Here is a 14,264-nt window from a genome sequence, read left to right on the forward strand (position 1 = left end):
GGCTGATGTCAAACAATTTCCTGTTTATGTTTTCTCCTAGGGGTTTTATGGATTCAGGTCTTACATGTAAGTCTTTAATACATTTTAAGTGTGTTTTGGTGCATGGTGTAAGAAAGTGGTCCAGTTTCAGTCCTTTGCATATAGCTGTCCAGTTTTCCAAGCACCATTTGTTGAAGACAGTGTTTTCCCCATTGTATATTCTTGCCTCCTTTGTCACAGAATAATTGACCATAAAATGGTAGGTTTATTTCTGGGCTTTCTATCCTACTGATCTATGTGCCTGTTTTGTGTCAGTACCATACTGTTTTGAATACTACAGCTTTGTAGTATATTTTGTAAGCTGGGATTATGATTTGTTGTTTCTCAAGATTGCTTTGCATACTAGGGGTCTTTTGTAGTTCCATACAGATTTTATTTATTTTTTTTTTTAATTTTTATTTTTTTTCAACGTTTATTTATTTTTGGGACAGAGAGAGACAGAGCATGAACGGGGGAGGGGCAGAGAGAGAGGGAGACACAGAATCGGAAACAGGCTCCAGGCTCGGAGCCATCAGCCCAGAGCCCGACGCGGGGCTCGAACTCCCGGACCGCGAGATCGTGACCTGGCTGAAGTCGGACGCTTAACCGACTGCGCCACCCAGGCGCCCCAAGATTTTAATATTTAGTTCAATAAAAAATGTTTTTGATATTATGATAGGGATTGTATTAAATCTGTAGACTGGTATGGATGGTTTGGACATTTTAACAGTATTTGTTCTTCCAACCTAAGGGCATGGGATGTCTTTCCATTTGTTTGGGTCATCATAAACTTCTTTCGTCTGTGTTTTATTGGTTTTGTAGTAAATGTCTTTCACCTCTTGGGTTAAAATTATTCCTAGGTGTTTTATTTAAATGGTGGGAGTGAGGGGCGCCTGGGTGGCGCAGTCGGTTAAGCGTCCGACTTCAGCCAGGTCACGATCTCGCGGTCCGGGAGTTCGAGCCCCGCGTCGGGCTCTGGGCTGATGGCTCAGAGCCTGGAGCCTGTTTCCGATTCTGTGTCTCCCTCTCTCTCTGCCCCTCCCCCGTTCATGCTCTGTCTCTCTCTGTCCCAAAAATAAATAAACATTGAAAAAAAAAATTAAAAAAAAAAAATAAATGGTGGGAGTGGACATCCACTTCTTGTTTCTGATCTTAGGGGCAATGCTCTCAGGTTTTCACCATTGAGTATGATGTTATCTGTATATTATTTATACATTGTCTTTATTATGTTGAGATACATTCCTTCTAAACCTACCCACTTTTCCATCCCTGTAATAAATCTCACTTGATCATGGTAGATAATTTTTTAAAATATATTGTTGAATTCTATTTGCTAATACTTAGTTGAGGATTTTTGCATCTTTGTTTATCAGAGATATCTGTGTGTAGTTTTATTTATCTGGTTTTGGTATCAGGGTCATTCTGGCCTTATAGTATGAATTTGGAAGCTTTCCTTCCTTTTCTATTTCCTGGAATATTTTCAGAAGAATAAATATAAACTTTAAATTTTTTGTAGAATTCACCTATGAAGCCTCTGGTCCTAGAGTCCTATTTGTTGGTAGCGTTTCGGTTACTGATTGAATTTCATTGCTTCATAATTGGTCTATTTAAATTTTGTCTTCCTGGGGCACTTGGATGGCTCATTCAGTTGAGCATCCAACTCTTGATTTCAGTTCGGGTCATGATCCCAGAGGCATGGGATCGAGCTCCATGTTTATTGATAGGTGTAAACTTACTGCCATTTTGTTATTTCTTTTATGGTTGTTTTTGTAGTTCTCTGTTCCTTTCTTCTCTTGTTGTCTTTCCTTGTTGTTTGATGGCCTCCTCTAGTATTATGCTTGGGTTCCTTCCTCTTCACTATTTGCCTATTACAAGTTTTTGAACTATGGTTACCTTTAGATTCATATATATCTTACACATTTAGCAGTCTATATTAAATTGATGGCCACTTAAGTTTGAACCCATTGTATGCATATGATGTCATACTTTATATCCTTTAATTTTGTGAATCCCTTGAATGTTTTTTGTAGATACAATTGATTTCACTGCTTTTGTGCTTTAACCTCTATACTGGTTTATAAGTAATTAATCTACTTTGATTATGTTTGTATTTCCCTGTGAAAGTTTTTCCTTTCATACTTTCTTAGTACTGATTATGGCCTTTTACTTTAGCATTTCTTGTAAGCATATTTTAGTGGGTGATGAACTTCTCTAACTTTTGTTTGTCTAGGACATTCTTTATCTTTCCTTCTATTCTGAAAGATATCCTTTCTGGGTAGAGTATTCCTGGTTACATGTTTTATTTTTTTGTTTTGGGTTTTTTTTTCCCCAGTACTTTGAACATATCATGCCATCCCTTTCTGGACTGCAAAGTTTCTGCTGACAAATCACCTGAGAGCCTTATGTGGTTTCCTTTGTAAGTAACTGTATTATCTTGCTGCTTTTAAAATTCTCTTTATTAATACTTTCTGCCATTGTAACTATTATGTGTCTTGGCATGGACTTCCTTGGGCTGATTTTGTTGGAGGCTTTCTGTGCCTCCTGGATCTGGATATCTGTTTTCTTCTCCAAATTAGGGAAGTTTTCAGCTATTATTTCTTCAAATAAATTTTCTGCCCCCTTGTTTCTCTCTTTTCCTTCTGGGATCCCTATAATGCAAATGTTGTTATGCTTGGTGATATCACTGAGTTCCCTTAATCTATTTTCATTTTTTATTACTTTTCCTTGCTGTTCAGCTTGGTTGCTTTCCATTACTCTGTCCTTCAGCTTGCTGATCCATTCTGCCCCCTCTAGTCTACTATTTATCTAGTGTATTCTTTTCTTTATTTATTTACTTTGAGAGAGAGCGAGCGAGCATGTGTGGGAGGGGAAGAAAGTCCCACGCAGGCTCCAGCACAGAACCCGATGTGGGGCTCAAACTTACTGTGAGATCATGACCTGAGTTGAAATCCAGAGTCAGATGCTTAACTAACTGAGCCACCCAGGTGCCCCTAGTGTATTCTTAATTTCACTTTTTGAGTTCTTCATCTCTGCTTGGTTCTTTTTGATATTTTCTGTCTCTTTATTGAAAATCTCATTGAGATCCTCTACTCTTTTCTCAAGTCCAGTAAGTATCTTTATGACCATTGCTTTGAATTCTTTATCAGGCTTATTCTAATCTCTGATTCATTCTTTCTTTGGGATATATTCCTCAGTCTCCTCATTTTGTTTAACATTCTGTGTCTGTTTGTATGTATTAGGAAAGTCAGTTATGTCTCCTGATCTTGAAAGTAGTGGCCTTATGAGGAAGAGGTCCTCTGGTACCCTCTTCAGGTGCTTCAGGAATGTCTCCTGTGTGTGTTGTATGTGCCCTAATATTGTGGATTAGCCTCATTTGCCTTCAGTCCAGTTAGCTGCAATGGCTCACTTTACCTATTGTGGGATGGGTTTAGGACCTATCTGGGACCACTCTGGGCTTGGTAATTGGGTGGTGTCAGACTAGATGCCTGCCTCCAGTCTGTCTGTTGGGGCTGCAGTAGCACCAATCTACAGGGTACTCTCCCTGCCTTGTCCTTTGAGAGGCTTTTGTTATTGGGCAGAGCTGGAAGTCACCTCTGATGTCTGTTCCTAGTCCCTCTGTTGGGGATGCTGACACGCTGATTAGCAAGACACTCCCTGTGTGCTGCCAGTTATAAGATTTGACTTCTGGGGCTACAATCAAACTGATATGTATGGATATAACTCAGGCACTTTTCCAATTGCTGCTTCTATGCTATATCTCTACAGGGCTATTATGCTCTTTCCAGGTAGGGACTCAGTTTCCTATTGCCCTTTGGCTCTCCCAGAACTAAGCCCACTGATTTTTAAAGTACCTGAAATTAAGCTCCACTGGTTTTCAAAGACAACTGTTATCTGTGACTCATCTACCCAGTGTGGACCCCTTGTTTCTAGAGTGCTGGGAATGGGATTTGCTTTCCTTTGTGCTTGTGGTAATCTTATGGTGGGTTTGGTTTTCAACCATGTCATCACCCCTCTTACCCTTTTCAGTGTGGCCTTTTTTCTGATTAACTGTGGAAAGTCTATTCTGCCAGTCTTCAGGTCATTTTCTGGATTGGTAGCACTGATGTGGCTGTTGTCTAGGTGTATCCATGGGATCAGGTGAGCTCAGGATCCTCCTACTCCACCATCTTTCCAGAAGTCTAACAGGACACATTTTAAACATATGGAGTATGAAACTATAAATATTTGACTTCAGCTTTAGTGTAAAGATAGCTGACTCTGGTTAGCTGACTAACAACCTGGTTCATCTCCTGTCTAGGCCCAGTTTCTAGGTATGTGCCTTTGGCAAAGTTTCTGTGATTCAGTTTCATCAAGTTTCTTCATTTGTAAAATGAGATGATAGCAGTAAGCAAGTAAATACGTCTTAGATGCTATTTGACAGTAATGTTAGTGCTAACAATTATTATTACCCTAGAATTAAGCATGAAGTAAACTTTTGGCTGTAATTAATAGGCATAGCTATTTACAGTTTGCAAGTCATTTCAATATATATTAGCCCATCAGATGGTCACAAATACTGAGTAGGGTATGTAGGACTTGTGTTTTTATTCCCATTTTTCTAGAAAACTAAATAAACCCCACGCCCTCCCCCCCAAAAAAAATCCCACATCAGATTTAAAATTGGAAGTGAAAAGTCTTTACAGGATGATTTATACAAAGCAGTGGAGATAAGCTGAATATAATCAATTAAAAATAGTATTAAAAAAACCTTCCCTATGACATGTTTAAGACAATGAGTAAATAGTACTCTTTCAAATGTCTTTGCTAATAAATTTGTGAAAAAGAAAAAGGATTATATAAAAATAAAAATATGAACATAATCATAAATAGAACTTTAGATAATGTCAAGTGTATATATGTATATGAATATATGTGTGAATATATATATTAGTATATACACATGAGTTAAACTTTGCCCAGATTGAAACCACAATATAAAGATGATATACATAGCTACCTACCACACCCCACCACTGCCCCCTCATCTGAATTAGAACTACTTATCCGATTTTAGATAAAACACTAAATTTATATTTTTATAAAATGCCTAAGATTAACTGAAGTAAAATCAGAACACTAAGCTGTTTTCTTTAGCAAAGCATTATCACTTGAGGAAAATTTCCCAGCTTGTACTTACATTTTCATAACAGGAAGGATTATAAGAAAGCTTTGGTTAAACTGCTGATAACCTCTCCCTTTCACGTAAGCAGTACACAACCTTGGAACAGAAGAAGCTGTCTTCCTAGGGATCCTCTTGGTTAGTACACCCAATTTGGTCCCAGCCCCCATTGCTTACAGGTGTGCATCTTGAGGTCTACTGAAAATAGATCCTGGAAGGAATTAATAACTTATCAGGACTGACAAGTTCTGAAATGTCAGTGGGTTTTTCTATCTTCCTGAGTTGTACTCATGCTGGAGGGTCTGGCCTTAATTCTGTGTCACATATTCTTCATTGCTCTATTGAACTTTCATCTGGATGTTTCTCCCTGGGATTGTTGGCCCCAGACAGTCCCTCCCCCCCCCCCAAAATAAAGGATGCTTATAACTAATTATTGAGGACATACATGCATATTTTTCTCTCTAACCCATGTGATACTCTTCCTGTTCTATCTCCTTCTGCCTTCATGTCCCCTACCCCATCCGTCAGTCCTCCCATCTCTCCACCACTTGGGATTATGAGAAGGAATAACTGGAGAGGGGGACCCTGTAACACTATTGGATAGCCTACCATCACCCAGTTGCATTCAGAGAACCGAAACAGTAGTAAGGCCAAGTAATACTGTCCTCAGTGGGTGAGATCACTACTGGTTATTCTCTGGTTGCCTTTGCAAATCCATTCACTCTGTTCTGTGATGATCCCTATTGTCTACAACATTTAGACCCCCCCCCTCAACTCCCAATGGATTGTTTATGCCTGGGCAGTGGGTGGCACCAGCAGGAACTCAAAGGCCAAGAGGGTTTTCCACCAGGACTATGGTAGTGTCTGATTCCCGTTATAATTACAGCTCCTACCAGCAGCCTCTCCTCCTCAGTTCCAGCTCTTAATGAACTTCCATAGCAAACCTGGTTTCCTTTGTCTCCTTAGTCACAGGGCAGCAATGGCTCCCCATCGTTAGTTGTCTCTGGGCGCCTCACCATCTTTTGTCCTTTCCCTTCATCGTTCCTATACCTCAGTAAGTAGACCCTTCCTGAAGTCTTGCCAGTTGAACTACCTGGTATGAATTCCTGCAAGGGCTTTGGTTAATATGGACAAGAAAAATAGAATCAGATATGTCTCAGATATTTCCTACACCAGGAAACCATAACACAATACAATACAACATCACAAACCACACCACAGTAAGTTCTTCATGAAGTCCATTTAATCTGCATGATGAGCTCCTGGAGTCACTCTCAGCTCTGTATAGTCTGGCCTGGATACTTTCATCAACCATTGAGATTGACAAGTAAATGGGAAACTCTTCTCCCTTTGAGTACCAGAGGGTTTGATGCCTTCTCTGATCCTTTAAAAAAAAAAAAAAAAAAAAAGGTAGGTTAGCTATCATACACACACACACGTGCGTGTGTGTGTGTATATCTTTGCTATTATATCTAATCTTGTCTTGGGGCTACCTTAGAAATATAATATGGCTTTTGAAAGCCCATGATTTCAGCCCATTAAAATAATAAAAATATCAATGTAACGATGGTGACTACTATCAACTGAGTCTCAAAGATGTGGGGTTCTTGCTTTGAATACGTTATTTCATTTATCCTTCATAACACCACCATGAGGATGTTTTTCTCTCATTTTATGGGTAAGAAAACAGATTAAAGAGATAAAGTAACTTACTAGGTGAAATATATGTTGCTGTGTAACAAACCAACCTAAACTCAGTGGCTTAAAACACAACAATTATTTAATTTGCTCAAATATCTGCCACTTGGGCACCATGTGGTTGGGATAACCCATCTTTGTTCTAAGCTGGGTTGATGCATAGGTTGGGAGGACATGATGGCTGGGGACTAGAATCATCCAAAGGTCCACACACTTACACAGTCTGGTGGCTGATGCTGCCAGTCACTTCGATATTCAGGTATGGCTCTTGGCTGGAATGCCCATATGTGTTCTCCATGAAGCTATTTGACTTTCTTGGATCTTGGCAGCTGTGTCCTAAGAGTGGGCACCCCAAGAGACAAGAAGTGGAAGTTGCTAGTTTTAAAAGCCTGAGCCTGGAAACTGACACAGTACCACTTGCATAGTATTATCTTGGTCACAGAGTCTAGATAAAGGAGACAAAGACCTACCAGATGATGAGAGAAATGTCAATGAATTTGGGGGCCGTGGTTTAGAACTGCACATTTACTGGCATCATGCAGCTGTAAGGAGAGAAGCTGGGACTCAAACTTTTAATTTTATAACTTCAAGGTTCTGGTTCTTTTTAAATATATTGTAATGTTTATTTTTGAGAGAGAGAGGGAGAGAGAGAGACAGAATCCAAAGGAGGCCATAGGCTCTGAGCTGTCAGCAGAGCCTGATGCTGGGCTCAAACCATGAACCATGAGATCATGACCTCAGCTGAAGTCTGACACTTAACCAACTGAGCCACCCAGGCGCCCCAAAAGTTCTGGTTCTTAATCATAGCTTTGCTAAGTCACCTGAAAACTAATTTTAGATTAATGAAGGGGAACATTTAAGACATTTCTATCCAGCTGTCCTACCTCGGTTCACCTGACCTCCCCAAACAGTAATGATGACCTGCTTTCTCTCTTCCAAAACAACTGATCCTGTTGATCCCACCTGGCCCACAGGGACATGCCCACGGATGTCACCATGCCCTGCCCCCCCAGCCCAGCCCCATCTGACACTAGTGACTCCCTCCTGCCTCTCCCCACACACATCTGGAGTCAGGGCCTGCCCCAGCCACCTGGCCTCTGAAGCTCGAGGCAGCTGCCCTGGGTAGAATGGAGCCCTGAGCACCTCACCCCTGCCCAGCTTGCTGCTACAGCATGGCTTTTGAGGACATGCTCAATCCTGCCCCCATCCACATCTTGCCCCCTAATCTGAGCCCAGTTTTGCCCAGTCCCCAACCTTCCCAGTCCATACACCCTTGCTACCCTTGGCCTCACCTTTCACCCTGGTCCTTCCAACCCTGCCTTCTCCCACTGGCTGCATCTTGTCCAGCGTTGACCCGTCTCTTTTGATGACCCCTCAGTTTACAGAGCCAGCAAGGAGTAGGGCTGCTGTCTCCTGGGTCTGAGCTTGAAGTAGAAGAGGGCTTCTCACCTGATGCTTCAGGTTGAGGCTGCAGGGTAGGGAGTTCTAAAGCACAACAATATGCATAGTGTAAAAACACTTAAGAGCTATAGAGTCATCAGTCCCTCATGTGCAGCCAGGGACTAGCCAGGCTCTTGTCTTACTTGGATGCATACAGTTTGGGGGGAGAGTGTCCAATGCAGAATGTAACAAGCTTCAGCCTTATGGGAATAGGTGCTTAGACTCTGTTCTGTGTACAAATCCTCCCGAGTTCCCCTTTTTTTCATGAAAGTGAAAACTTAGTCTCACCATGTTTGTTTTAAAACCACCTCTCCCATGTCAACTTTTACCAGAGTCATGCAGCGTTGGGGAGGAGGAGCCACTACATCCCTTGGCTCAGGACCAAGTCATGACCCTGTCCTTCCCATGTCTATTAAAGGACTCCCTCATGAAGGAAAACATATGTGTGTGTGTGTGTGTGTGTGTGTGTTTCAGAGTTCTATGAATGCTTGCATAAAGTATCCCTCTAAAAATTCAGCTTAAGCAGAGTTCAAGAGATACTGGAGTTAGAGGGGACCTTCATGTACTCCACTCTGCCTCCCCCCTCCGCCCCGTATTGTACAGACTTGGATGTTCAGGCACCAGTTGGTTATACAACATGGCCATGTTAGCCAGCTGCAGTGTTGGGACCAGAATCCAAGCCAGTGCCTTCTGTACTGTGTCCCCACATGGGTGCACATTACTTCCTTATCCACTTTGGATACTGGTAATTTTTTATCCAAATAACTACCATCTATGAAGTGCTGTAGTATCATTTGTGCTTTTTGTCTTTACACTCTCCTCCAGGATGTCTTTCCTAGCCCACTGGGACAATGCAGAAAGGTGGAAGCAGAGATGCTAATGGCAAATTCATAAAAATCAAACCACTGATTTTAGGCTATGCAATATTAAGCTAGAAAATAAAGTTATAAATGAAGAGTCAACAAATAGCATGGTGATTGGAAGCTGGTAGAAGAAACTGGCAGTGAGAGGATTGACATACAGTGAACAAGGCAGACAGAGGTGTCCTAATGGGGTGTGGTTGCTCCAAAGTGAATATCATGGAGGTTGGATTCTAGTGGCTGCACCCCTTTTAACTCTCACCCCACAAGGTCAGACCCTCACTAGACCTGGCATAACACCACTGTGAGGTACATAAGTGCTGTTATTACCCCCTGTATCAATTTCCTAGGGCTGCCAAAATAAATTGGCCCAGATTGGGTGTCCTCAAACAACAAAAATGTATGCTCTCACCATTCTGGAGGTTAGAAGTCTGAAATGAAGGTGTCAGCATGGCCATACTCCCTCCAAGGGCTCAAGGGGAGGATCCTTCCTTACCTCTTCTAGCTTCTGGTGGTTGCTGGCAATACTTGACATTCCTGTATGTTTGTTTCCAAATGTCCCTCATCCTATAAGGACACCAGTTCTTGGACAAGTGTCCACTCTAATACAGTATGATCTCATCTTAACTTGATTGCATCTGCAAACACATCATTTCTAAATAAGGTCACATCCACAGGTTCTGGATAGAATGTGAATTTGGAAGGGAATACTATTCAACTCAGCATACGCTCTTTTACAGAAGTAGAGACTGAGATCCAGATAGGCTAAGCAGTTTTCCCAGATTGTTCAGAGGAACAAATTGGAATTTAAAACCCAATTTTCTGATTCCAATTCTATGGTGTTTCTGCTGTATCCTAAAGTATGAAAGTTTTCTGATGTTATTTGATCCTCCATATAAAGCCTGTAAAAAAAAAAAATTAATGCTGCAGCATGAGTATTATCTATATTTCCACTAAGGAAAAAAAATGACTTCCTTGAACTTTCTGCCCTTTCTATTTGTTCCCATAGCAACCTGTAATAAGTCTTTCATAAGTGTTATCACTTTATTGTATTTGCCCAATTATTTATCTGTTTCTACTAAGAGCAGAGAAAAACAGCATTGGTGCTGGCACTGGTGAATGAGAAGGAGACAAAAGGTCCTGCCCGAGTCAAATAGGTTAGATGCAAAGCTTGGACTTGAACTCATTCTCAGTGACCTTGACTTCATCTTACATATCTCCTCAGAGAGTCCAACTTCTCTCCCTATGCACAAGACCACTCATCCAGAGGTATCATCAGGCATAGTACCTATAATTGATGAATTTTATAAAGGCCAACACAATGTCTGACAGACATCTGGAAAAATATTACCAGCTGCAAAATAAAAGAACATTGCAAAACTAAATGCAATATGTATTTTAATTAAACTGTAGTAAAATATATGAACAAAATAACTGCAATAATTATTACAGAAATAAATATGCAAATTAGAATTGATCTAACACCTCGGTGCATTCTAATTTACTTATTATAATGTGGTATAGGTGGGGGGCTGTCTCCAACAGTAAGAATGCCTCAGGCCTATAAAGATCCCAAAAAGGCTCTGATGACCACATTAAAATCAACCCTATTTATGAGGATCAAAACAACTCCAGATTGTCTGGCATATGAAATGGGAGAGTGTGAACAGCTCTTTGTTTTTTTTTTTTTCTTTCATCACGAGTAAAGCAGCTTCTTCTTATTATATAACCATATTACTCAGGCTCAGTAATGCGGCATTTGGTGAGGTCGTCATGTACTATTTGTGGCTCACTTAATCCTAGTGCTCCTCCCGGGGATAGGCCTAACAGAGAGATATTTCATCTCGGTGTGTTTTTCCTGTGAAATTTTTGATCCAATTACCTTTTAATCTTTTGCTACACAGTGTGTTGGGCAAGCAACTTAGCAGCGAGAGCCCTTGTCTATAATGACAATTAGCCCAAGAGACAAGAGAACCAAAAATATTTGAAATCAAAGAAGGTAATTCTGAAGAGGAGAAAGCTTTATCATTTTCTTATCTCTCTGTTCCAGATAACACCCAGATAGCTAAAAGATCAACTAGATTTTAAAGATGTTATCAGTTTTCTTAGTGACATTAATTTTAGGTCCAGCTCCCCCTATATTCCCATTCATGGAATAAAAGTCTTGTTAATCCCTTAACTGCGAACATTTTCTTAAAATTCAAAGTAGATCTATGACACGGCTGTGAACAGCACAGTTGAGGAATCTTATGACTCTGGTTGGCAATGAGAGTTTATTTTGTTTAACCACAATAAAAGCTAAGGATGTAGAGTGAGTCTATACTTTTCTCACAATTTCTCAGCCTACTCTTGACTTCCCATCCTTTTTTCTCCGGGCTAAACTCTTAGGCCATGATTTCAGTCATTCTCTTGCAAATCTCAACTCCCTCAGCCCTTTGGCCTTTCTTCATGCAAACTTTACAAATCCCTGTGCTGTTTCAGTCCCAGGATCTGTCACCTGCTTCTTCACAGTCAGCTGAGTTTCCTTCACTCAGCTCCCATGCTGCCCCATAGAGTTACCACTTACAGCCTGCCTTGGGGGATTTCCTCCTTCTCTCACCCTTTTATTTATCTTTGGCCTGCAGCCTATCCCAGTCTCAGTGCATCCTCCAAACTTTCTCTTCAAGTTGTCATCCCAGCACTCATGCTCAAAAAGCTCAACCAGCTTCCAATGAGCATCAGGTTTGAGGCACCACCTCACGTGTCCTTCTGGATTCCCAGAAATCTCTCTATAGCACACCTCTCCCTTCAGTCTGAGGTAAAGGCGTCACACCCCTTTGACATAAAACTCCCGTCTGTGCTCTTCATTGCATCCACCTTCATTTTCTTTCTGTATCCCAAAACTGAAATAGAAGACCGAATGCTTTCTCAAAGGATAGTAAGAGAGACAAGAGACCCAACAAAGGTAACAACAGTTTATATCATTTTGCTCTTCTTGCTAGAAGAATATCCACTCTAGAATACTGGGGCCAGAAAAAATTTCCAGAATAGGTGATACCTGAACCAAACCAAACAGAATAAAGAAAGGCTAGCCTGGATTTAAAAAAAAAAAAAAAAAGTGTGTGTGTGTGTGTGTGTGTGTGTGTGTGTGTGTAGGGACACCATCCCATACAGACTGAGCAGCAATTATAATGGCACAGAATCCAAAAATGAGGTAGGGCTGAGCTAAAACTGAATTATCTAGGTTATCTAGGTTGAGTGGAAAACAGTCAAATAGGACAAGTACTTAATGATCAGACTCTGAATATGTCATACAGACTAAGAAGCTTGGGTTTTTATGCTGATGGCACTGGGGAGCCATTGAATGTTTCTTATCATGAGAAAGGCATAATCACATTTGCATTTTAGAAAGAACATTTGAATGCAGCCGTGGAAGACAGATTGCAGTGGGACAGACATTAAGGGTTTGAACTAGCAGGAGAACAGTTAATAAACTCACAGTAACACGGGGCCAAGAAAGACAATAGGGTGAACTAATGTATTGCTGCCTCAGAGCGACAGTGGGAGGGGTGCGTTCATACGGCACCAGTACCCTAAGTACAGATCTCTGGTCTGGATGTTGATGCTGGTCCCCTGGACTTGTGAAGGTTTTGCAGCAGATCTCACTGCTGCAAGCCAGGGCAAAAGTAAAGAAAAATTGTAGACCCCACAGAGGAACCAAAACTGAGTTTCTAAGCCTATGTGAAGAACTGACAAGGTCAGGTTAAATTGGAGAATGTGTGTGTGTGTGTGTGTGTGTGTGTGTGCTTGGTTGGAATGTAGAGATTAATGACTGGAGTTAAAGTTCCTGCAAAAATGGGCCGAGGCATGGGGAGGAAGGAGTTATAGCAACTGGGCTTATATTTATTTACGTGTTTTACTAGGGTACACTCTTGGAAGAAGTAATGGATGGCATGTCACCCAGTCTGATCTCCTTGTCAACTGAATCTCCAAGCAGATACACTCATAATATATGCTACGAGGAGGAGAACTTGAATTCAGAATGCCTTTGGAAAGATGTCCCTGGCTAAAGATTTATCTATGATAATAAACCAGAATCTCTGGATTTGTAAGACATGACTTCCTACAGATTTTCACATAAGTTCCTCCACCTTGGGGTATAAAATGGAGATTTTTTCACTGCTTAAACATCCTCTGCTGCGTGAGGTAACCTCAGGAATCTCATTTGGAGACCTCACTTCTTATTCTGAACCAGAGGTACATGTTTGCTGCAGGGAGAAAGGACATGGCTGGCTGCCCCCCACATCCCAGGCTCTCCCTTGCTCCCCTCTGTGCCTCTTGATTTCCCGTACCCTTGAAGTTAATAGTAAAACTTTATGCTAGATGAGATTTGTGAGTCTGATTTCACAATCCAATCCTGTATATTATATCTGAGAAGAACTAGTAAAGTAACTACTAATCTTGCTATGTTCCTAGTTTTACCTGGAAGATGTTTTCTTTAGGGAAAAACAGGTTATACTTACATTTTATGGTTTTAAGTCTAGCCTTTTTGACCAAATCAAATGCTTCTTGATCCATTCAGATATTTCTGACAGATCCGTCCAGTTGAGCGTGAATTTTTATCCACACCATCTCTCACACTATCTCTACTAACTCGGACCGGTGAGAATAGTTTCTGCCCCCTTCCCCCAACAAGATAATCCCTGAGTTGTTTTCAATACATTACCAGTACAGACAAAATGTATATTAGTGCATGTCTTCAGAATCTTCTTCCTCATGTCCCAACTGGAAGAAGTCACATGGATTAGAGTAAAAATATCTGTAAGAGAACTTGTATGCAAAGGAAGTATAGACACTGCTTTAAATCCACAAGATAAAGCAAGCAAAGCTATGCTTTCTTCTCTAGGGCAATTTGGGCTAGCAGGAAGGCAATTACTGCCTATAGCAGAAGAAAGCTGTCCCCACAAGTAGGCAGCCAGGGAGCTGTGAATTAGCTTTTCAACACCTGAAGCATAAGTTAGAGAAAGTTAATGGCTCTGCTTTGAGAATAATAAGAAAAGCCTGGGGTTAGAGGAGGTCCCTTTTTTCACAGTAATTTTGCACATTTTAAT

At 41.0% G+C, this 14,264-nt stretch overlaps 1 protein-coding gene and 1 long non-coding RNA gene across 2 annotated transcripts in view; both read right to left on the bottom strand.

The window, feature by feature from the left end:
- Positions 1-4,677: 4,677 nt before the first annotated feature.
- Positions 4,678-10,537, bottom strand: LOC147577313 (uncharacterized). Its single transcript, XM_086674759.1, has 3 exons — positions 9,587-10,537; positions 8,167-8,359; positions 4,678-6,560 (listed from the first exon to the last, which is right to left on the bottom strand). Exons 1-3 carry the CDS (start codon positions 9,630-9,632, stop codon positions 6,419-6,421), a joined length of 381 nt encoding a protein of 126 aa, XP_086530885.1. The 5' UTR covers positions 9,633-10,537; the 3' UTR covers positions 4,678-6,418.
- Positions 10,538-11,304: 767 nt separating this feature from the next.
- LOC147577314 (uncharacterized) overlaps positions 11,305-14,264 on the bottom strand; it is a 104,634-nt gene continuing 101,674 nt past the window's right edge. The window contains exon 3 of the long non-coding RNA XR_015240141.1: positions 11,305-12,056. This is a non-coding gene — a long non-coding RNA (uncharacterized LOC147577314). The remainder of the gene's footprint in view (positions 12,057-14,264) is intronic.

This window comes from Puma concolor, chromosome C2 (assembly GCF_028749965.1).
Source record: "Puma concolor isolate L17-30 chromosome C2, mPumCon1.1.hap2, whole genome shotgun sequence".
NCBI classification, from domain to species: Eukaryota; Metazoa; Chordata; class Mammalia; order Carnivora; family Felidae; genus Puma; species Puma concolor.